The 24,866-nt window shown below is 34.6% G+C and overlaps 2 protein-coding genes across 2 annotated transcripts in view; both read right to left on the reverse strand.

The window, feature by feature from the left end:
- Positions 1–37: 37 nt before the first annotated feature.
- si:dkey-260g12.1 (uncharacterized) lies at positions 38–22,738 on the reverse strand. The gene is made up of 10 exons (XM_051132153.1): positions 22,469–22,738; positions 18,015–18,180; positions 17,490–17,558; positions 17,286–17,334; positions 10,318–10,425; positions 9,960–10,190; positions 7,288–7,407; positions 7,156–7,187; positions 6,911–7,070; positions 38–1,130 (listed from the first exon to the last, which is right to left on the reverse strand). Exons 3-10 carry the CDS (start codon positions 17,556–17,558, stop codon positions 883–885), a joined length of 1,017 nt encoding a protein of 338 aa, XP_050988110.1. The 5' UTR covers positions 18,015–18,180; positions 22,469–22,738; the 3' UTR covers positions 38–882.
- A 96-nt stretch (positions 22,739–22,834) lies between these two features.
- iffo1b (intermediate filament family orphan 1b) overlaps positions 22,835–24,866 on the reverse strand; it is a 28,346-nt gene continuing 26,314 nt past the window's right edge. Inside the window, exon 10 of the mRNA XM_051132147.1 lies at positions 22,835–24,739. Coding sequence (XP_050988104.1) covers positions 24,655–24,739 — 85 coding nt within the window. The 3' untranslated portion in view covers positions 22,835–24,654. The remainder of the gene's footprint in view (positions 24,740–24,866) is intronic.

Below are 24,866 nucleotides of genomic sequence, written 5' to 3' on the forward strand. Positions count from 1 at the left end.
CATACCAAAAATAAAACTTTATTGAATTTATTGCACTATCAAGTTTAAAAATGTGTATTACAGCGAATATAAAACATAATATATGATGAAACAACTGCCATTGCATGTGCTTATTGTCTCTGAATGAAGAAACAATGTTGACATTTCCAGACCACCATCAAAATGTCAGGGCTTTTCGATGGCACAATCCATCATGTCTGTCGCATAAAAACCAAAGAAAAGAGGAAGAACACTGACAACATTAACCAGGGACTTAACGTGATTGAACACCGATAAACTGCGTGAGAACAAAAAACTGTTTTTGTGTTTTTAACAATTTTAACAGTAAATAAATACAAATATTCAAGAATGTCAAGGATATAAATGTCCCATAAGTCATACATAGATAGATAGATAGATCGTATTAAAAGAAATGATAAGACACACTGAAGTTCCAGTGACTTTAATAAACTTTACATAAAATAAATATGTCAACATATGTGTCTTAGAGTGTCTTAGAGCTGCTCTTTGCTTTCAAACACTTTCCTGAGAGTCACCCAACCATCATAAGACCTGAAAGCCTTTGGTATCGATTCCTCATGCAGTCAACATCAGCATCCCACTGCCGTTCTGATGGTTTAGAGTCGGTGGTTACCCATAAATGTACTTTATGTGTGCTATTGCGAAGCTGACATGAAGCTCGTATGCAACACTTATGTTGTCCGTACTGTTAGTCACACAGCCAGGTCTTCCCCTAACGCAGCCTGTTGCTCTTTAGATGAAATCCCCTGCCAGGGTTAGAGTTTTAATACTGGTGAAGTACTCGTGAAGCGTCAGCTATATCAAACCACACAGCAGTTGAAGAGTATTGAAGAAGAACGGACACAATCATTCCGATATCCCTCACAGCACCTCTTCTTTAGATATGTGGCACTCTTTCCCTTGCTCCTGAGATGGGAAGAAGATGAAATCGTTCTCTCTGCTCCTTTCCTCCTCGGACAGATGGACGGGGGGAGATTGAGGGTAGGACATGTTGGTGTTGTTTAGCGATTCTTCTTGGAGTTCTTGTGTTTTTTTCTCGCCGCCATCCCATCCAAACTGATTGAGCAAACTAACAAAGACCGTCTGGGGACCGTAGATGTGAAGAGGGCCTACGCGAAAGACAGAATGTTGAGTTTTCATACAATTTGCACATGGTTTTTGATGTGATATATATGATATAATATGTGATGTGATATATTTTTAATAAAATACGTAATGTGATTTTTTTTATGTGATGAAACTCACAATTAAAACTTCGTTTCTTGCAAGTCTTGAGTTTATATTTTGCAATTCGGACTTCTTTTCTCAGAACTGCATGATGTAAACTCGCAATTCACTTTTTTTTCGCAATTGCAAGTTCACAGTTCACTTTACTGGCTTTTTTTTCTCCGAACTGCATGTTATAAACTCACAACTCCACTTTTTTTCTTGCAAGTACAAGTTTATATATCGCAATTCAGACTTTTCTCGCATTTATTTTCTCCCAAAATTCGGACTTCGTAGAATTGCATGATGTAAACTCGCAATTCAGAGTTTTTCCTGGAATTGTGAGTTCATTTCTGATTTTTATATAGTCAGAATTGTGTGATATAAACAGTGTTGGGGAAAATTACTTTTAAAAGTAAAGCATTACAATATTGAATTACTCCCTAAAAAAGTAACACATTACTTTACTTTTGCGTTACTTTTTAAATCTGGGCAGGGCTTGCTTGTTTGTTTTCAATATAAAAAAGTTCTATTTTTGGCAAATATAAAAGCCTTTTCACACCAAAAGCCTCAGGCTTTGAGAAAAGTAAATTCACGTCTGTACAGTAGACTGCAAAAGAAAAAATGTCAACTCTTCAGCAATTAAAAAAAAAAAGATAAATGTTAGATTATTTTGAGTAGTTTTGCTTATTAGAATGGTTGAATTGGATCATCGAAGGTTGGCAGCAAAGACATCAGTTAATAAAATGGGATTAAATGCATAAAGGATATTTGTATTATTTAACATATATTCTGAGTTAAATTTCACTGTTTTTACTCATTTTTAGGAATACTGAATCTGTTTTTTGTGAGTGAGATGAATTAATGCATGTTCACATTTATTCTAGAACTAACATGTTACTCCCGATTTCTCTCATGAGGACAGGAGAGCTTTTAATCAATATATGGGGGGGAAAAGTAACTCAGATACTTTCTTGTCAATTAAAAAGTAATGCGTTACTTTACTAGTTACTTGGAAAAAGTAATAATATTATGTAACTCGCGTTACTTGTAATGCGTTATACTTGTAATGCGATATATACTCGCAGTTGCAAATTATAAAGTCAGAATAGTGTGATATAAATTCACAATTTGTACTTTTTTCTCACATTTGGCTTTTTTCTCACAATTCTGATTTCTTTTCTCAGAACTGCATGATGTAAACTCGCAATTCACTTTTTTCTTGCAATTGCGAGTTCATAATTCACCTTACTGGCTTTTTTTTTTCTCCGAACTGCATATTATAAACTCACAACTCGACTTTTTTTCTTGCATAGTACAACTTTATATATTCCAATTCAGACTTTTCTCACATTTATTTTTTCTTGAAATTCTGACTTCTTAGAATTGCATAATGTAAACTCGTAATACACTTGCAATTGTGAGTTTGTTTCTGATTTCTGATTTTTTTATTGCATGATATATACTTGCAGCTGCAAGTTATAAAGTCAGAATTGTGTGATATAAACTTGCAATTCAGACTTTTTTTTTCACATTTGGCTTTTTTCTCACAATTCTGACGTCTTTTCTCAGAATTGCATGACAAACACAACTCAGACTTTATTTTTTCGCAATTGCGAGTTCACAACACACATTTCTGACTTTTGTCTCAGAATTGCATGATATGTACTCGCAGTTGAACAGTCAGAATAGTGTGATATAAATTCACAATTCAAACGTTTTTATTGCAAGTGCGAGTTTATATTTCACAATTCAGACTTTTTTTCTCAAATTTCTGAATTTTTTCTCAAATTTCGGACTTCTTTTCTCAGAATTGTATTATGTCCCTTACGAAAAAGAAGTTTATTCAAATATGCTATTAGTATACTTCTTTTAAACTAAAAAATAGGAAAGTATGCTTTGTCTACTTTTTATGTACTTCTCAGAAATGTTGTTAAAAATGACTTTTAAGTATACTTGACTTGTACTTAGAAAAAGTCTAAATATATTTGAGCAATATTGTCCTCCGAGAATCCATGTTTTCACTGTTATACAGTAGGAGGCGAAGAAGAAACTGAAACAACAGATGCTTCCACACGATTTTAACATGATCATCAGTTATAAAAGTGTAACGATATGGAATAAAATGTGACCCATGAGGAGGTAATAATGACTGTCAAGCTTTGGGGTGTTGATTGACTCCATCTATGTTTTGGTTATCACTCTGAATCCAATTCATTGTCTTTTTTCATCGTTTTGTTCAAAATGTTATTTATTTTTTAATATTATTTATGAAACTTACCCACATTCAAGTTTTTATAATAAAAAAGAATGCATGAAGCTAGAATAATCTGTTTTTGTTTACAAGCCTGCTCTTTCTTTTGATATTTTGTATGTTCTTATACTCACATAACAAAATATATACATATTAATATCTAATAGGGACACAGTAGTATACTTAAAGTATGATGTAAAGTTCACTTAGAAAACTTACGAGTATACTTGCATGATAAAACTACAAAACTAGTAGTTTACTAAGACCATACTTCAAAGTGTACTAAAACAAGTATTTAATTAGTAAACTGTATCAGTATATCTATAAGTTCACGTTTAGTATAGTTACAGTACAAACTAAAACATAGATAAAAACTAGTTGTTTACTACTGTTATACTTAAATGTATACTTTTATATACTAGAAAGTGGGCCAATTTTACGGTGGCCGAGAGAGCTCAACGCGCTGCAACTTAAGAAAACACATGCAAATAGAAAAAACGACAACAAATTAAGAAAACATCTTCATCAGTTTGACAACACAGGCGCTGCAAATCCTCGCAACGCAAACACAAATACGGAAACGCACTGCAAATTCTCACAACACAACCAAACACAGAAACGCGCTGCAAATAGCACGGACCACAACGTAAATGTTTCAGGGGGACCTCAAAAAGTGGCTTTTGGTCAGAGTAGAGGTGTTGTCGGTGAACTAAAAGGGGAGTTTTTTGTTTATTTTAACATCCTGATCATACGATTCATTGTTCTTTTGGATATTATTAGACTAATCTGATGAATTACACACTTAACTGTGAAACGTTATTAACTTAATTGCAAATAAATATATAAATAAGTAAATATATGCAAATAGATATAACGTTCAAAGTTCATGAAAAAATTCTGCAATGTTTCATTAATGTAAACTGTAAACTGTTCAAAATTCAGGTCCCAGCTGGGTTCGTCACTTTTTGAGGTCCCCCTGAAACATTTCCGTTGTGGTCCGTGCTATTTGCAGCGTGTTTGTGTGTTTGCAACGCGTTTCTGTGTTTGGTTGTGTTGTAAGAATTTGCAGCGCCTGTGTTGTCAAACTGATGAAGATGTTTTCTTGATTGGTGTCATTTTTTTCTATTTGCATGTGTTTTCTAAAGTTGCAGCCCGTTGAGCTCTCTCGGCCACCGTACAATTTAGTCCCAAGGAGTATTGAAATAGTACACTTACAAGTATACTACTAGTACACTGACATTTGTATACTTACTACATAAAGTATACTTAATACTATACTTGAACCTTACTTATGTATACGTAATGAAATAAACTTGAAGAATACTTCATTTTGGTAAGGGTAGCCTCTCAAGAGGTTCAGACTTTTTTCTTGCAATTGCGAGTTCATAACTCGCATTTCTGACTTTTTTTAAATATACTTTAAATATAAATATACTTAATAGGTGATATTGCAAAGCTGATATGAACTGTCAAGATCATACGCAACACTTAAACTTACAGTTGCAAGTTATAAAGTCAGAATTGTGTGATTTAAATTCACAATTCAGACTTTTTCGCACATTTCTGAATTCTCGCAGTTCTGAGTTCTTTTCTCATAACTGCATAATGTAAATTCACAATTCAGACTTTTTTTCTCAGAATTGCAATATAAACTCAGTTGCAAATTATAAAGTCAGAATTACATGATATAAACTCGCAATTCAGTTTATATTTCGCAATTCAAATTTTTTTTCTCACATTTCTGACTTCTCAGAATTGCATGATGTAAACTCGCATTCTGCCTTTTTTCTCAGAATTGCATTATATATTTTTCTTGCAAAATATAAACTGAAAAAAATTCTGAATTGCGAGTTTATTTCATGCAATTCTGAGAAAAGAAGTCAGAATTGTGTGAAAGCTTGTATTTCGCAATTTAGACTTTTTTTGCAAAATTGAGAGTTTACAACTTTCATTTCTGACTTTTTTTCTCAGAATTGTGTAATATAAAAATTATAATTATAAAATCAGAATTACGTCACACAAACTCGCAATTCAGTTGTTTTTTTCTCGCAAGCGCAATTCAAACGTTTTTTTCATCACATTTCTGACTGTCTCCTCACAATTCTCAGAATTGCATGATATAAACTCACATTTCTGACTTTTTTCTCAGAATTGCATGACATATTTTTCTTGCGAAATATAAACTCACACTTTTTTTTGTGAGTTGTGAGTTTATATCATACAATTCTGAGAAAAGAAGTCAGAATTGTGTGCAAGCTTGTATTTTGCAATTCAGACGTTTTTTCTCACATTTCTGAATTATTTTCTCAGAACTGTGTGATGTAAATTCGCAATTCAGACTTTTTTCTTGTAATTGTGTGTTCACAACTCACGTTTTTTACTTTTTTTCAGAATCGTGTGATATACACTCGCAGTTGCAAGCTATAAAGTCAGAATTGTGTGATATAAACCCACAATTCAGTCTTTTGTCTGAATGAGTTTATATTTCACAATTCAGACATTTCTGAATTCTTTTCTCAGAATTGTGAGATCTAAACTCGCAATTGCACTTTCAATCATTGTTCCTGAGAGTCATTCAACCATGATAAGACCTGAAAGCCTTTGGTATCGATTCCTCATGCAATCAACATCAGTATCCTACTGCCGTTCTGTTGGTTTAGATTCTGTGGTTATGCATAAATGTACTTTATGGGTGATATTGCAAAGCTGACATGAACTGTCAAGCTCATACGCAACACATAAACTCACAGTTGCCTAGTCAAGTTATAAAGTCAGACTTGTGTGAAATAAACTCTTTAAAAGTTCTCGCAATTCAGACTTCTTTTCTCAGAAATGCATGATAAATTCGCAATTCACTGCTAGGTCACAACTCGCATTTCTGACTTTTTTCTTAGAATTGTGTGATATAAACTCACAGTTACAAAAAGTTGCAATTACCTTCTATTTTAATGTTTTAGTCAGTTGTGGAAACAGATTCTAGAGGGGTTATATATATATATATATATATATTAAATATGTCATTTGGTGTAACTGCGTAACCATCAAGTCATGTTAAACATTTAGTTTCATATATAGATGAATACACAAATAATTCCCTCTATGGTATCATTTCCTGTTTTTTTTTACTGCATGTTGTATATTGGTTTGGCCACATGACATGATTTCACAGTCAAAAAATATTAATAAGCCGTGAAGCACGTTTTGTTAATAAATACCAATAAAAGATTATGCCAAGCTACTTGATAAGGTTTACTTTTCAAGAATTTCATTATTTTAATGTTTATTTATTTTATGGTATCATGCACATTTCTTTTAGCTTACGCCACTCACTTAGGTCATATTTTTGAACAAATTAATAAACCTGGATAAATGAGCATCACAATCTTTTTAATAAAGAAGAAAATTACAAAAAGCTACTTTTTATAGTACCTAAATTGCCAGCTGGAGGCACAGCCTGCTCTGAGCTGATTGGCTGATGAAAGGAGCATTCTGTGTTGTGACTTGTGGGTGTGCTGCCACTTGACAGCATCTCCTGGGCATGAGGCTGCTCATCTGGTAGACTGGGAGGAGCTGTAGTTTCACTGTCCGCCTGAAGCAAATGAAGGACTGTGAGCAGGTTGTGATAACTCATCACATTCACATACTACAAAAATATGCAATTGCTCATTACTTACCTCCATATTACCCAACGAGCACTGCCTGACAACTAATGAAGAGAAGAGACAATGCGAGGTCAGACATTGATTAACCCACAAAACATTTGAGAGGAAATGTGTGTGTTCACATGTGTGTGTATTGTGACTCACAATGCTTAAAACATTCCTTCTCTTTCTTTCTGCAGAGCCGGAAGAACAGCATAAGGATGATGGCGGATAACAATATAAAACTTAATCCACATAAAACCCACACCACAACACTATTGTCACCTGTAAAATAAACAGGGATGTATGTTAGCATAACTATTTATGTTGAGATGAATAGCTGAATAGGGGAAATGGAGAAGTTCCTATGTGGGAAAAAGCTCTTCAGGAAACAGTGCTCTAGAGAGTTATATAAAGTAATAGCAAGAGTAATCTAAGAACTAAAACAAGCAAACATGAAAGCCTGCAAATAAATATCTAATGAATATCAAGACTGAAGTGCCTTATTTTGACTTTCTATTAATACAGAATGCTGCACGAAAGACTCCTAAAACCGGAAATGAGTTTGAATGCATTGTTGTTGTTGGTCCTTAAATAATGTTTGTGGTTAACACAAGCTCAAAACACTTCTGTCATGTTAGATGTCATGTTTTTTGAATAAAATGTTATATACACTGCCCTTCAAAAGTTTGGAAACGCTCTGGAAAAGTGGACAATATTGGCATGAAACCTTTTTTATTTGTGATAATTTTGCACTGATAAAGGACAACGCAAACTACAAAAACATATTTTATTACATAAACAGTTTATACATTGAAAAACGTTTAAATATCCACCATTAGCAGCTATTACAGCTCTGCATAATCTGGGCCTAAATTCATTGTATTCTGAACTTAATTGGTAATTTTGCACTGATAAAGGACAACGCAAACTATGAAAACATATTTTATTACATAAACAGTTTATACATTGAAAAAATGTTTAAATATCCACCATTAGCAGCTATTACAGCTCTGCATAATCTGGGCCTAAATTCATTGTATTCTGAATTTAATTGGTAATCAATTGTTGAAGCTATTAAGGTGTGCTGACCCAAAAATCTTTTAAAAACCTGGGCCAAGTTGAAACCAGTAACCAGGCATCACAGCTGGCAAAGGGGCATGTCTGACTTTGACATGTATAAATTGCCATCATTATGTAATCAAAATGAAAATTATTATTGCTGCTCTTCAATGATAATGTCAAGTTACTTTAATGTATATGCACCAAAAAATGATAAGGATTTATGCTGATATCGTCTAAAACCAGGGGCATTTCCAAACTTCTGGAGGGCAGTGTATATCCTTAGGATATTAAGTAAAGATCATGTTCCACGAATAGATTTACTAAATTTTATACCGTAAATATATCAAAATAAACTTTCGATTAGTTACATGCATTGCTAAGAACTTAATTTGGACAACTTTAAAGGCAATTTTCTCAATATTTTGATTTTTTTTTTTTGCACCCTCAGATTCCAGATTTTCAAATAGTTGCATCTCGACCAAATATTGTGCATAACAAACCATACATCAATAAATTGACCTTTATGACTGGTTTTGTGGTGCAGGGTTGCATATGTTTTCAATAAAAAAAAATAAAAAAAAGTCATATCTGCTCATCAAGGCTGCTTTTATTTGATTAAAAATACAGAAAAAAACAGTAATATTGTGCAATATTATTTCAATTTAAAAGAGTGGTTTTCTATTTTAATGTACTCTAAAATAGAATTTATTTCTGTGATGCAAAGCTGAATTTTCAGAAATCATTCTAATATGCTAATTTATTATCAATGTTGGAAACAGTTATGCTGCTTAATATTTTTTTGGAACCTGTAATACTTTTTCGGGATTCTTGGATGAATAAAATGAATAAAAAAGGAGAGCATTTATTTAAAATAGAAATCTTTTGTAACAATATACACTACCGTTCAAAGTTTGTGGCCAGTATATTTTTTCTTCATTTCTGTCTTTGAAAAAAAAAAAAAAAAAAATCAAATGTATATGTTAAATTAATAAAAAAATGATCAAAATAAATACTTGTATCCTTAGAAAAGATTTCTCTTTTGAATAAATTATTCAACCCCACCTCCTGCTCCCCCTAGTGGAAGACCACTTACCCTGCCTACTTCAAAGGGGTCATTCTATACCTTTTTATAAAGCCTTCATTTGGTTTTTGAGGGTGTACTAGAATCTATTTTATGCTTGGTTGTTCCAAAAATGCATTATTTGTTACATATTTTACATTATTGCAGCACCTCTTCTCCCGATCTGTCTCAAATGTACTGTTTAGTTCCTGTTTAGAAGAAATCCCTCCTTCCAAAATATGAAATGTGCTCCAATTGGTCAGCTGGACCAATGGGTTGTGACTGACCAGTGCATGTTATTAAAGCATATTCTGGAAATGTCACGCCCTATTAGCATAACGCAGACATGGCGAAAACACACTACTTAGATGATACACGAAAATAATTATCACAATTTCAAATCTTCATTTCAGGTTTAAAGGCAGATTTTTGCTCCTAAGTATAAGTTGTAGAAACCAGGCCAATAATGCGGTTTTAATCTAGTCTTTATGGTCAGAACATAACACTTCATGTTTGAATTCTTTATGCTTTTCCAGTCATTTAAAAATGATCAAAAAATGATTTTGTCCTTTCTGCATGTTCTAATAACAGGTTTGTGTTGCCTGACTTTGATGGCGTGTATCTTCAGCACAGTTTGCAGTGCAGGCTGCAATATTAATAACATTACTTTTTTTGGTTTCTTAGAAATGCACATTTAAACAATAATGCTTACGTTTCGTCTCAATTCTCTCTATGGATGAAGAAGTGATGAATGAAGTGCTGGATGCAGTAGTGGATGAAGGGACGTCAGCAGAGGTGGAGGATGAGACTGTGGTGGTGATGCGAACACAGCTGTCACATTGGCCCGTGAATTGATCGATCAAGGAACAAAAGTAACCCTCTCGACATCGACACTCTACATCTGATGTGGTTGTGCAGTTTTTCACCACCATCATGTTGAATTCTAACACACACACACATACACACATTTGTTTTCAAAATGAAGCATGTTTTGCCATACTTCCTGTTTCTATTCTCACTTCATCTTGTTTATACTATCATGGGTTAATTAGGTATAACGAGCATCATACCAGGTATGCAGTTCTGGAAGCAGCGGTGGCAACTGGATTCTCTGTTTTCCTGATTGGTGAAGAAACCAGGACTGCATGGCCTACATTCAGAGCCTGACTTGAAATATCCTAAGACATGATGAGAACAGTTAGTGGAAATGCAGAGGACAAAGACGATGGTTGAAATTTTACAATCAGTCATGTTTGTCAAAGGTAGAGAAACGCCATTCACTTGTTGGTCTAATGTAAGTGTAATGTAAGTCAGATGGATGTCTTTTCGATTTTTTCTTTCATACTGCACGAGTGTTTTGGGTATCATGAAGTTGCTGTGGTGTGCACATTACACGATGGAATGGCGACTGGGGGCCACACATTACACAATATTTCACTAGGAATCCCGACAACAAAACACAAGGGATACAGGGAATACAGGGAATGATGTAAGACTATGACTCCTCCCCCAATTTCCCTCGCCGTCTATCTTGTTCTCTAATTAGCTGTAGGTTGCTGTTGATGAATGTGTTGATGAAAACACATTTCACGCTGTAAAACTCGCAGTCGCAGGCAGGTTTTCGGTTCTTTAGTTCTTGGGCATCAGCACTTCTCTCAGATCGCGTCTTTGATAATTCACACTATGCGATGGTCGCTTACATGAATGAGCACCGAATTGCCTCAGATTTTGGGGTTTTCTCCACAATCTCCAGAAATCGTGCCTAAAATCATGTAGTGTATACCAGGCATTTGAAAACTTTAGACCATTTGTGTGAACTTCCGCCACTTGTTATTGTGGTTTGGTGAGATGTGCTTTTCTTACCTGTTTTATTTTTAACATTAAAGTGGGTGCAGCTATTTTAAACACGTATGTGTAAAGCTTCGGGTGTCAGCTGCTAGTTATGTCGTAAAAAAGCAGTCTGTTAACCTGCTTGATATTTTAAACTGGTGTTTCTGCTCTTGTGGGAACACTGAAATTAAATTTGGTACATTGATAGACAACAGTCTGAACATTAATCACAGCCAATTTGGAGTCTTTAACTCAATCCTTCTACACTCTAAAAAATGCTGGGTTAAAAACAACCCAGTGCTGGGTGAAATATGGACAAACCCAGTGACTGGGTTTGATAGGGAATAAATCTATCAAAAGAAAGAGATGAGAGAGCAATCTTTCCATACCCTTACGAAAAAGAAGATAATTCAAGTGTGCTATTAGTATACTTCTTTTAAACTAAAAATATGAAAGTATACTTTCAGTCTACTTTTTATGTACTTCTCAGAAATGTGCTTTATATACTTATTTATATAAAATAAAATTTAAGTATACTTGACTTATACTTAGAAAAAGTCTAAATATATTTGAGCTATACTTGTGCTACGAGTATCTGTGTTTTCATTGTTATACATGAGAGATGCTATTACACATCTTCCGTACAGAATTTCCAAAACACAAGTGAAGAAATCAAAACTTGCTTCCACATTTTAAAAAATGCAAATACATATTTTCCAATTTACGAAACATTTTGAGTCTCAAATACTAAAAAAGCTATTTTCTTGCAACTATATAAAACCCTTGTCAGACCAACAAAATTACTACAAATGTTGTCCCAATTAGTCAAACACAGTTGTCTGAACAAAGAATTTCATATTGTTGAAATTTCAAGGCTTTGTAAGTTCCCAGCATGCATTGCAGCATGAATAAATTATCCAGTTACTGTTATAAGATTATTGTTTTGCTGTTTGCTGACTTCATTTAAACTTTTTTGTTGTTGTTTTGTCATTATTGTTAGTTATTTGTTGTACTGTCATGTAAAGATCTCATCTTTTTAATATTTGCTGATTGTCACCGTTCTTGAGGGTTGTGTATCTAGTTTTGAGGCCTAGATACTTTTGACTACTTACTTCCATTCCTTGAATATCTTAATCTTGTAAAATGCTTTACAAACAAAGACAAAGTTGTCTACATATTAGAGTAAATTATTCATAATGTTTTCTATTTTCAGATATTCATATAACAGAACATATGCAAATTAAAATCTAAAAAGGGTTGTAGTATACTTGAAGTATGATTTGAAGTTCACTTATAAAAAAAAACTAAAAAAACTTGAGTATACTTGCAGTATAAAACTACTGAACTAGTAGTTTACTGAGACTATACTTCAAAGTGTACTAAAAATGCATTTAAAAAAATATTTAATTAGTAAACTATTAGTATACCTATAAGTTCACTTTTATTATACTTGCAGTACAAACTAAAAACATAGATGTGAACTAGTTGTGTACTCAAGGTTTACTACTGTTATACTTAAAGTATACTTAAAAGTATACTATCATATACTAGAAAGTGGGCCAATTTAGTCCCAAGGAGTATTAAAATAGTACACTTAAAAGTATACTACTAGTACGCTGATATCTGTATACTTACTACATAAAGTATACTTAAAAATAGACTTGAACTTTACTTAAGTATACTACATAAAAATAAACTTGAAGAATACTTCATTTTGGTAAGGGTAGCCGTACTGTCCTCTCTCTTTGTCTGCTGTTGGCATGGAGGGATGGGAATTTTTCAGTTTTGAAGTAACAGCAGCAGTTTACAAACTTCAGTCAGTGACAAAGAAGCAAAATTGGTGCTGATCAGTCATCAGATAATAGGGTCAAACAAGCAATTAAGGAAGTACAGATGAAACCAAAGCATTGTTGTGAATAGGGTAGAGGGTAAGGAACATAAATGTATAAGGAATGCAGAAATGTCTATTTACCATAATTATCCAAAAATCATGCGTGGCCGTATGGTTGATATGTCTGTTAAAGGAGAAGTCCACTTCCAGAACAACAATTTACAAATAACTGAATCACCCTTTGTCAGCTAAGATGTTCATGTTTTTCTTTCTTTAGTCGTAAAGAAATTATGTCTTTTGAGGGAAACGTTTCAGCATTTTTCTCCATATAATGGACTTGACGGTTAGGGTATGTCGGAAAACTCCCATCTCATGTTCTCCCTCAACTTTGAAATCGTCCTATATCGCTGTTTTACCTTTTTTGTTAAGGGTGTTTGATCTTCTTTGCATGTTCACTTTGCAAAGACTGGGTCGGTACTTCTGCAGTGATGTAGGATGATTTTGAAATGATTTTTGAAGTTGAGGGAGATTTTTTCGACATACCCTAACTGTCTTGAGTCAGAATACACAGAGTTCAGGGAGAGCAAGACAAGATGAGCGTTTGAGATTAAAAAGTATTTACATTGTATTTTTTAAAATGAAAATAACCTATCATTTCACTAGATAAGACCCTTCTTCCTCAGCTGGGATTGTTTACAACCACATTTGGGATCGTTTGAAGCTGCATTTAAACTGCCTTATGGAAGTTATTGCATAATAACTAATGAAATAACCCCTCAGCTCTGGCTTTTTTCCCCTGAGAACTGACAAACTCACTATTATTGAGTTAAATCGAGTTATAAAGTCTGAACTAGAAGATATAAACTTGCATTTGCAAGAAAAAAGTCAGAATTGTGAGATAAAATAAAGAAATGTTATGTAAAATGTTAATAGTAATAGGTTTAAATATTATGTCAGGCTGTAACAGTAGGGCTAATACTAGTGTTGGGGGTAATGCATTACAAGTAACGCAAGTTACGTAATATTATTACTTTTTCCAAGTAACTACTAAAGTAACACATTACTTTTTAATTGACAAGAAAATATCTGAGTTACTTTTTTCAAATAATTAATGCCAGTTACTTTTCCTCCCATTTATTGATTAAAAGCTCTCCTGTCCCCATGCTGAGAGAAATCTGGAGTAAGATGTTAGTTCTAGAATAATGTGAACATGCATTAATTCACCTCACTCACAGAAAACAGATTCAGTATTCCTCAAAATGAATAAAAACAGTGAAATTCAACTCAGAATATGACGCAAACCTGCAATAATTAAATGTGTTAAATAATACAAATATCCTTTATGCATTTAATCCCATTTTATTAACCAATGTCTTTGCTGCTAACCTTCGATGATCCAATTCAACCATACTAATACGCAAAAATTACTCAAGATAATCTAAATTTTTTTTCCTTTTTTTATTGCTGAAAAGTTGACATTTTTCGTTCTGCGGTCTACTGTACAGACGTGAATTTACTTTTCTCAAAGCCTGAGGCTTTTGGTGTAAAAAAGGCTTTTACATTTGCCAAAAATATAACTTTTTATATTAAAAACAAATAAGCAAGCCCTGCCCAGATTTAAAAAGTAACGCATTACTTTCCATAAAAAGTAACCAAGTAAAGAAAATTAGTTACTTTTTTAGGGAGTAACTCAATATTGTAATGCATTACTTTTAAAAGTAACTTTCCCCAACACTGGCTAATACAACGCATCCCCTACGAACAGCATATGTGAATATTATGTAGACATATTGTATAAATCAAATTTATGCTTTAAAAATAGAATAATCATAGCAGTTTTCATCCATAGTCTGTCCATTTAAACGTCTGTGTTAAACTTCAAATGGCATCTTTGACGGCAGTATTGTCTAGAAAATGATTTGCATTCTGATTCTGGCATCAAAAAGGCTTTTTTTTTCTCTTATTCCATGGATTTTACCCATTTCCCTCCACTTTTTAACTTTGATTTTCTGACACCACTATGCGCGTACAGCTGCAAATTAATCTAATTTTTTGAGATGTACGTGTGGCTGTCAGTCACCGCACCGGCGTGGATACTGTACTTTGGAATCAGACTGTACGTCTTGGAAGTATGACCCAAATATGTATTCTCACTGGATACTGTCATCTGAACAAGTAACATGTCTACCACTTTTTTTTCTGACCAACTGAGAAAAAAAAGAATTGCAATAAATCGCGCTACCAATCGTGATTAAATCTAATGTTCGCAACGTTTGCTCAGATCAAGTCAAACCGTGGAAATTATTGTTATACTTTGCTTTTTAAAATTGTTAATGTTAACAACATCAGCATTGTGTGACTATGGTTATTAAGTGTGTAATGCATTACCTGTAGATTTCAATTTCTGTACGGTATAATCTCTAATTGTCATACCATCTGAGTTTCATGTGAAGAAATTGTTCTTTTAACCCAAAAAGCAAATATAGATAAACATTTAAAACTGGAATATAATCTAATTTCAGTCACTAACATGTGTTTCATTAACACAGAATCCTCTCTGGATTACAATCTGCCATCAAAATGATAAATTAAATTATTAGATTAAATTACTATAAACTTGCCGTTGTCGGGCTAAGGTGAGGAGAACACAGTTTTAAACACTGTCTGGTCATGTACTTGGTCAAAAATTGATTTTGGATAATTTTTAATCAAAAAAAAAAGAGTTGCAGCTTTAATATAATCTCCAAATGTCTTTATTTACTTTTGCAGTTGGTCTGATGCTTCCTCCCTTGAAATTTAGCTCCTTAATTTTACCTCTTTTGTGCTTTGGCCTTTTTTTCCTGCTTGCATATTTTATGATCATAATCATAAACACACACACTTGTAGAACAAACAGTTTTACAGTTTACGGCATTTCGTTATTCTTCTAGTTACCTATGGTGACTAATGAATCGTCTTGTGCATTCACAGGAAATAGCTTCTTTGTTGAAAAATAAGGTGGATAGGTGAGGTGGATTGTTTTACTTGCTGCTGTAATTTGTTTCATTGACTTTTTTTAATAAAAAATAAAAATAAAAAATACAATAATTGCACTCCTCTACCAAAATTGCACTAACTGAACATACTGAAATAGCCCTCTACCAAACCTGCCGAAAAAAACAAAACAAACAAAAGAAACCATCACAGAAATTCAAATGGTTTCCACTGTATTTCGGGACATATTCTATTAAGATTTAGTGGTTTTAACACCAAAGGTGACCAATTACCAGTAGACACCCACAGGGTTCATTACCCTTATAGCACATGTACATCACAGACATATTTTTAGTGTTTGCTCATCTGCAATACGTCTATAGGATATTTCATATCAGATGTCAAATAGACGTCTATTAGATGTCTTTAAGATGTTTATGATTTAGAATGTATGTAAAACTGACATCTTACAGACATCTGTCAGATGTTTGTACACATCAAATGCCTTTCAGACATCTTGCAGACATACATGTGCTATCTGGGTACTGTTTAATTTAAAACCAATAAAAATCCTAGTAAAAATCAGTAAAACCATTACAAATTTTGTGATGTGACTACTGATTTTATTTTTTATTTATTTTTTTTTTTCAGCAGGGAACATTTGCTGTAGTGTGTTCAGTGCAAAAGCACTGCAATAGTTTTCCCTCCCACCTCAAATAATTTCCACAACCAAAGTTTTGCAAGTGAACGCAAAAGGTTTCTCGGTGGAGTGCAAAAGTTTTGAGACAATCTTTTTTTACCTTCATCATGACCTTTTAGAAGTATCTTCGAAAAAAGGTGATTAACTCAATGCACAGCATTGATACTAAAACGACTATCGTCGTATAACATATTTAAATGGTTAAAAACCTAATTTACATTTGACTGTGCACAGACGCTCATCTCAAAGGGCACAAAATGAATTTTTAAAGGCGGATGTGGGTGCTAGCACACAGACACACTCACGTACGTGCACACACACTTTTATGCACAGACTCAGACTTGCTGACTGAGGTCTCTTAAGGGGAGAGATGAGAAATAGCATCAAAAACAGGACGTTACAAAGTAGCTCAAACAGGCAGTGGCATTCTAATGAAGGAAGTGGTTTACGCTTCTGTGTCAGAACATACCATTTCCCATCACGAGAGAGAGAGAAAGAGAGGGAAAGAAAGAAAGAAGAAAGAACGACGAAGAAAAACCTAATAAATAATCATTGATGTCCTGAGCGATTTCTTGCTCAGACCACATATGTAATACTGGGAAGTGTTGTGACAGAAAGGTACGCTCACGCACTCCGCAAAAACAAGGACAGAATTCAGAGAAAGTGATGCCAGATACAAGAGACTTTGAGAAATGCTTTCTCACCTGCATCACACATTTGTGAAAGGGCTCTGGGATTTCTCATTTTTCCGTCCTGCTCAAAACAAACGACAACAAACAAAAACATTTCAATGTAATGGATGTGTCCAGGGACACTGCGTCTTTAAAATGCACGGTTTTGACAACAAAGCATCTTAGCGACTGTAGGACGTTAACAATATATACCGTACATATTATAACATTATTTACCATAGGCAGCCCATAAATCAGGTGACCTGTCAGCATCACCATGGCTACAGATAACACTGTCACGAGCATCTGTAAACGATACAACCATATTAGACAAAAAGTGATCCACACAGACAACATCCACACCCTTCGTCAGTCAGTGGAAGACAAGAACACACGCGCACACACACACACGCACACACACACACACACACACACACACACACACACACATTTTACGAATAAAAAATCGTGATTTATCACAGATTAAAGTTTCACTTCGATGCTCATATGCTCATGACTAAAAAAATATATATATATATATATATATATATATATATATATATTGCATTATGCAACAGCTGAATTTGCCACAAAAAACGGGGAAGTAGATTTGTAGATGTGATGCATGATCGCTAAAAATCATGGCTACGTTTAGTTTTACTTTTGCGTTTTTAGTCAACATCTTAAAAGGCCTGCATTTTTTAAAGCAAGTGAAAAAAAGAACCTAACGACAGCAGCAGTATAAGTGAAAATAATCAGTACCTCACAATTAGTCGAATCCAAATGTCACCAAATGCTTTCAAACTCTATTTCTGTCTTCTGCCAGTCTGTGTTCTGTTCTGATCATTTCATCTCATTGTTTCCTCACCTGCTGTGTCTTCCTGTCATTCCCCTCCCTCTCTTTCTCACACTGCCCTTCACCTGCTTACTGTTGTGGAGAGAGAGAGAGAGAGAGAGAAAAAAGCAATAGCTTCAACTGTGCAGCTGTCACGGTTTCATTGATGTTTCATTATTACTGGTTTGATTTAAGCTAAGACACATTCAGAATGTGATTGCATTTCTAATTGGAGTAGTTTGAGGATGCCTCATAAAAACATACACTTGTGAACACATTCATATGCTTCCATACTTGATTGCATGGAGCTGCGTACAAAAACACTTAAAACTTCTGTAGTGTTACGTTCGTAGGCCTAAAACCAGCGTCATGAAGGAGATAAAGACAAAAGGTCAACTCTGCGGCTTTGATCTTAAATGTCTTTTCAATTTACGCCATTTCTTTGCCATTTTTTTTCCAGTACTACCTTATTAAGCAGCAAAGTGCGTAACAGTCTGACAGAAAAACAGAATCTTAAGAGGAAAAAATGACCTATAGAATGAAAAAGAAAAAAAAAAAACATACTCTATGACACAAAAACTCCACTCCTCGCAGTTGTGTGTGTTCAGCAGTAACCTTTATTCTGAAATCTTTTTAAAGCTCCAGTCTTTCTGTACACTTGCAGTGAAGCGAGCAATTCATGTTCTGCTTTGGGTTACATACATACATATTTATATATACATATAGTCCTGTTTCTCTTTAAATTCAAATACGCATGTGCCGTTGCTGCGGTCAGGGTCATTTTCCTCTCCATGGACATTCACTTGACACCATCTGATACCCACAACCATAGTGGCACATGTGCAAAAATTTAAAGAGAACCCTTGGAGGTCCCTAAAATAGAAACATCCATACAATTCCATAGTAGGAACAAGATTCATTCCTGTGAGGTGTTACAGAATGACACGGAGATGATACGAATGACTCTGAAATCATTCATTTCAAATGTAATTCTCTTGTTAAGGTTCAGGACTTGCTTGCATAGCCAGCGTTTGAGCGTACACGACTCTCCCTTCGTCTCTTCTTGGTTACAGCATCATTGCATTCATACGGTTATTGCTAAAAGCATTCTTTCTAAGCACTTTTTCTTTTTTATTATTTCGGTGAAGATATTGTGTGGAATTTACTCATTGTTTGTAGCCACTGCAAATATCCAAAAGCCCTTTAAGAAAAATTCAGTCAGTTCCAATGAGTCATTTTCCTGACTGTCTTCTACTATTGTCATTCACCGGATTTGTGGTTGTTGAATTGTTAAGAATTCTCATAAAAGACTTTTGTTTTAAGGTCATAAAGCAACAAACAACAAGTAAATTGCTGTAGAAAATAACCAGTTACTCATTGCAGAAACCTGGAGTGGTCACTCCATACATATACACATGCATACATAGTCTTACACACATACAGTAGTTCAGCTCAGTGCTGCGAAACAATATAATTAAAAAAAAACAAAAAAAACACTCAATAATTCAGTGAGTGAACAATGGCTCAGTTGTTTACAGTGGCAGAAATGCCAGAAAAAATATGATAAGCAAACAACGTATTTTCCTCGAAATCAAATTGTGACATTTTAATTAATCAACAGGCTCACCCTTTTATTTTTTCCCAGTCAAACAGAGATTTTACACACTGTTTAATTGGTACCCATTGAATAACTTGTTGACAGAAATAAAATCACAATGAATCTGCGAAACCCCGACAGAACTTTACAGTGGTCAGAGGGAAAAACCTAAGGCAGACACACAGCGTCGTTCATCAGTCGATATGCAAAAAATAGAACGAGATAAAAAGAAAAACAACCTGAGGATGGTGCATAACATATTGTTCAAAAGATTAAATTCTGTTCTGGCTCATCATAGAAAGTGATATGTACTGTAATATGTTTATTAAAGCTTTCACTCTTTGTTTTTCTACAGCGGAAATTTACATGCTGGATCTACAGCACCGTGTTTTCAAAAGCATGAGGTTTTCATTTTCACTGTGTGAAGTATCTTTCCTGAATGTTTTATTTCACATTTGGCACTCGAAATGTCTCTGTCAAAGAGTTTTAGTCTCTATTCTTGAATTCAAGCTGTGGTTTACACGCAGACTACTTATTTGACTACAGATATGAATGACCAACAAAGCCAACCAAAAGTCGGTTTGTCGGTTTCTTCTGGAACTACTGTATTAGTCCCCGTGGGCGTTTGATTAGAATTAGAGAGTGCTCTACCAAAACAAGAGCTGATTATTGCAAATCATGTGAGGTTCTTGAGAACCTTAGTCTTGAATCAGATCGCACATTAATTTGCATGACGTACTACTCAAGAAAATCACTGAAGATCATTCTCCAGTGAATCGAATTCATTATAATCTCACTCTGTTAGGTGGATAAAAAAGTTCATTTGTTGGAGTCTTTCCATCAGGATCTCATACTTATAGCTGTCATTATCCAGTAGATCAACAAATCTTAATTTGCAGGGATTCTTCCAAAAACCAACCTCCAAATATTCCCCATTTCCACCTCAGAGTAAAAAAAAAAGAAATCCGCAATTATGAGAAGTTGCAGTTGTAAAATTCGTAAAGTTCTAAGACATAAAGTCACAATTATTTGAAATAAAATTGCACTTGTGAGATTTAAAGTTAAAATTACAACAAACAATGTCATTAAATATAAAGTTGCAATCAAAGTTGCAATTTTAAGACACGAAATTGCGATTTTAAGCAACAGAGTCACAATTGTGAGACAGGAAGTCGCAATTACAAGAAACAAAGTCAAAACTGTGAGATGTTAAAACTGAAAGACAAAATATCATAATTGTGAGATATAAACTCACAGTTATGAAAAAGAAAGTTGCAATTTTGAGACAAAGCTGCAAACGTAAGATATAAAGTTGTAGTTATATGTATTAAAGTGTGAGAGTTGTAACTACGAGAAACAAAGTCACAATTATGAGAAACAATACCGCAGTTGTGACATAAAGTCGCAATTACAGTTTGAGGTCAAAAGTTTACATCCCCCTTTCAGAATCTGCAAAATGTTAATTATTTTCCCAAAATAAGAGGGATCATGCAAAATGCATTTTATTGTTTATTTAGTACTGACCTGAATAAGATACTTCTCACATAGAAGATGTTTACATATAGTCCACAAGAGAAAATAAAAGTTGACCCAGTTCAAAAGTTTGATTTTTATTACTGTGTTGTTACCTGAATGATTCACAGCTGCATGCCTTGTTTGTCATGAATAGTTAAACTGCCTGCTGTTCTTCAGAAAAATTCTTCAGGTCCCACAAATTCTTTGGTTTTCCAGCATTTTTGTATATTTGAACTCTTTCCAACAATGACTGTATGATTTTGAGATCCATCATTCCACACTGAGCACAACTGAAGGACTCATATGCAACTATTACAGAAGGTTCAAATGCTCACTGATGCTCCAGAAGGAAAAACAATGCATTAAGAGCCAAGGGGTGAAAACTTCTGACAGAATGGAATTTCTTATTTAGCTAAATATCATGTTTTTTTCATTTAGTGCTACCCTTCATAAGCTACAGAAGATACTTACATGTCTCCCAGAAGACAAAATGAGTTAAATTTACCCTGATCTTCAAATTCAAAGTTATCACCCCCAGCTCTTAATGCATGTTTTTTTTTTCTTCTGGAGCATCAGTGAGCATTTGAACCTTCTGTAATAGTTGCATATGAGTCCCTCAAAATCATACAGTCAATTTGTGGTACATGAAGGATTTTTCTGAAGAACAGCGGGCAGTTTAACTGTTCAGGACAAACAAGGGACTCATGAACAACTATCACTAAACAAAAAAACATCACTGGGGATCATTCAGGTAACAACACAGTATTAAGAATCAGGTGTATGTAAACTTTTGAACAGGGTCATTTTTATAAAAAAGAAAGTTAGATTTAAAGTTGCAGTCACAACTCTGAGACTTCAAGTTATTACAATTGTGAGATATAGTCACAAACTGAGAAACAGTGCTGTGGTTGTGACATATAACGTCACAATTACTTGAAATTAAGTTGCAAATGTGAGATATGAAGTCAAAATTACAAGAAACAATGTCATTAAATATAGGGTTGCAATCGAAGTTGCAATTATGAGACATGAAATCACGATTTTGAGTCACAATTGTGAGATATTAAGTCAAAGTCACAGAAAACAAAGTCAAATGAGATAGTTACCAGAAAATGACCAGAAACAAATTTGCAATTGAGAGACAGAAAGTCGCAATTACAAGAAACAAAGTAAAAACCGTGAGATATTGAAATCGAAACAGTGACGTAATTGTGAGACATTAAAGGGCTAGTTCACTCAGAAATGAAAAATCTGTCATTAATTACTCACCCTCATGTCATTCCAAACCTATAAGACCTTCATTCATCTTCAAAACACAAACTAAGATGTGTTTTATGAAATCCGAGAACTTTCTGACCCTGCATAGACAGCAACGCAGCTACCAAATTCAGGATCCAAAAAGGAAGTAACAACATGTTTAAAATAGTTCAGGTGACATCAGTGGTACAACCGTAATGTTATACTATGAGAACACTTGTTGCGTGCAACAAAAACAAAAAATAACAACTTTGGTCAACTACTTCTCTATGACAGCTGAACCACTGATGTCTCATAGTCTATTTTATCAATGTCCTTACTACCTTTCTGGGCCTTGAATGTGTCAGTTGCGTTGCTGTCTATGCAGGGTCAGAAAGCTCTTAAATTTCATCAAAAATATCTTGATTTGCGTTCAGAAGATGAACGAAGGTCTTACACTCCTAAAAATACAGGCTCTTTATTGGCATTGATGGTTCCATGAAGAACCTTGAACATCCATGGAACCTTTCAAATTCAGAAAAGGTTCTTTAAAATGGTTCTTTTAGGAACTGTTCACTGAAAGGTTCTTTGGGGAACCAAAATGGTTCTTCTATGGCATCACTGCAAAAACACCCTTTTTGAACGTTTATTTTGAGTAATTAATGAGAGAATTTTCAGTTTTGGTGAAGTCACAATTCCGAAACGTATCCATTGTGAGAAACAAAGTCCCAATTGTGAGACATAAATTTGCAGTTATGAAAAAAGAAGTTGCAGCTGTAAGACATAAAGCTGCAAATGTAAAATATAAAGTCGCAATCATGTAAAATAAAGTCACAACTTTGAGACATCAAGTTGTAATTACGAGAAACTCTGAGGCAGAAAAGGACTTAAGATCTCTTGTTAAAAGTGCATACTAAGGAAAATTTATTTCATGGGGTCTTTAGTAAGATCATTCATTAGTGAGTTTAATCTATCAAAATCTATTTTCATGATATAAGATGCTCTTAAAAACTCATGAAAATGATCTGCTCTAATAGACTTCTCTCCTTTCACCTTATCACATTAGCCTGGACTACAAGACTGTTCCCAATGAAAACAACTGTTCAGACAAACAGACAGATCTTTGCATCAACCTCAGCCGTCTGAGGCACCAGCAAGGTCTTAGCTAAGAGGATACGAAACAGAAAAATGCCAAAGGTGAACTACACTGCAGGATTTTACTATCCAAAAGACCTTTAAAATCCTAGATATTTTATGGACTGAAGCAGGTCTCACATCGACAGCAGCATTACATATACAGCATTTTCATGAAATGTATCTCCACCAGCAGAGAAGAAGAATCAATATCACTGATCTCAAAGACGAAAAATGAGGGGGAAAGGTAGAAGGAAATTACACAGAAGTAGACATGCGTAACGCTCTGACATCTACATCGAGCCATAACATCCTCAAATCTCACTCATCTGACCTCACCCATCACTCATGTTTTCCACCCGCAAGAGGAAGTCAGAGAGTTCATTATTCAAAGAGCGCATACAACCGAGACTCCGAAGCAGCCTGGCATCAGCACAATACCGTTAGAATGAAATGTCATATATTTCATGTGAATTTCAGCACAAAGATGGGGGACGTGCAGGCTAAAGTTACCTCCACCCTTCACTAGCAATAACAGCCCAGTATTTACAACAGCTCAGACAGGAAGCACAACACACCTACTGACCCAAGGCTTACAGTGGCACGTAACGGTACATGCGGCAATGCTAAGTGAGCAAATGTCCCCTCGGAGTCTCTAGGAAATGGAAACTTTGCGAAAACATTGTCAGTGATTCTCTGCCAGACATACGAAAACAAAAGTGATTGTATTCAGTGCTGAAAATATGATGACTCAGACATTTGCGCATCGGATCGGAAAACATGATCGATACCCGCGCCGGTGGATGGGCTCGTTGAAATGAAATAAAAGCAAACAATGTTGTCAGGACTCTCATCTTTTAAGATAATTATGTAGGTGTGAAAACAGTTAATCTGCTCTGTGCAACCACAGGGGAAAAATGTCACAGTATATGCTCACTTTTGGGCAATGAACACACACAATGTAATTCCATTTACCACCACTAGAGGCAGTGACTGGACAGACAAAACATGAGAGGGGCTGATGAAGAGATGAGGGGCGCTTTTTCTTCCTCTTGCGAACACCTTCTTCATATCTGATGACGTCATTATCTTCCTCCTTCCTCGGTTTTATCCCTCTCCGTTTCTCCGTTTGCATCTATACCCCCTCCAGGTACAGTAGAAGTGGACTTACTGCACATGTGTGAAAAGTGACAAAGAGACAAATCGACAAAGTATACTTTAATGCTGTGGGAAATAGAATAAATGTTGTATTTTTAAACTTCAGGGCAGTTTAACTCTGACTCAAACCTTTCACACT

This window comes from Labeo rohita, chromosome 16, assembly GCF_022985175.1.
Source record: "Labeo rohita strain BAU-BD-2019 chromosome 16, IGBB_LRoh.1.0, whole genome shotgun sequence".
In the NCBI taxonomy this organism is placed as follows: domain Eukaryota; kingdom Metazoa; phylum Chordata; class Actinopteri; order Cypriniformes; family Cyprinidae; genus Labeo; species Labeo rohita.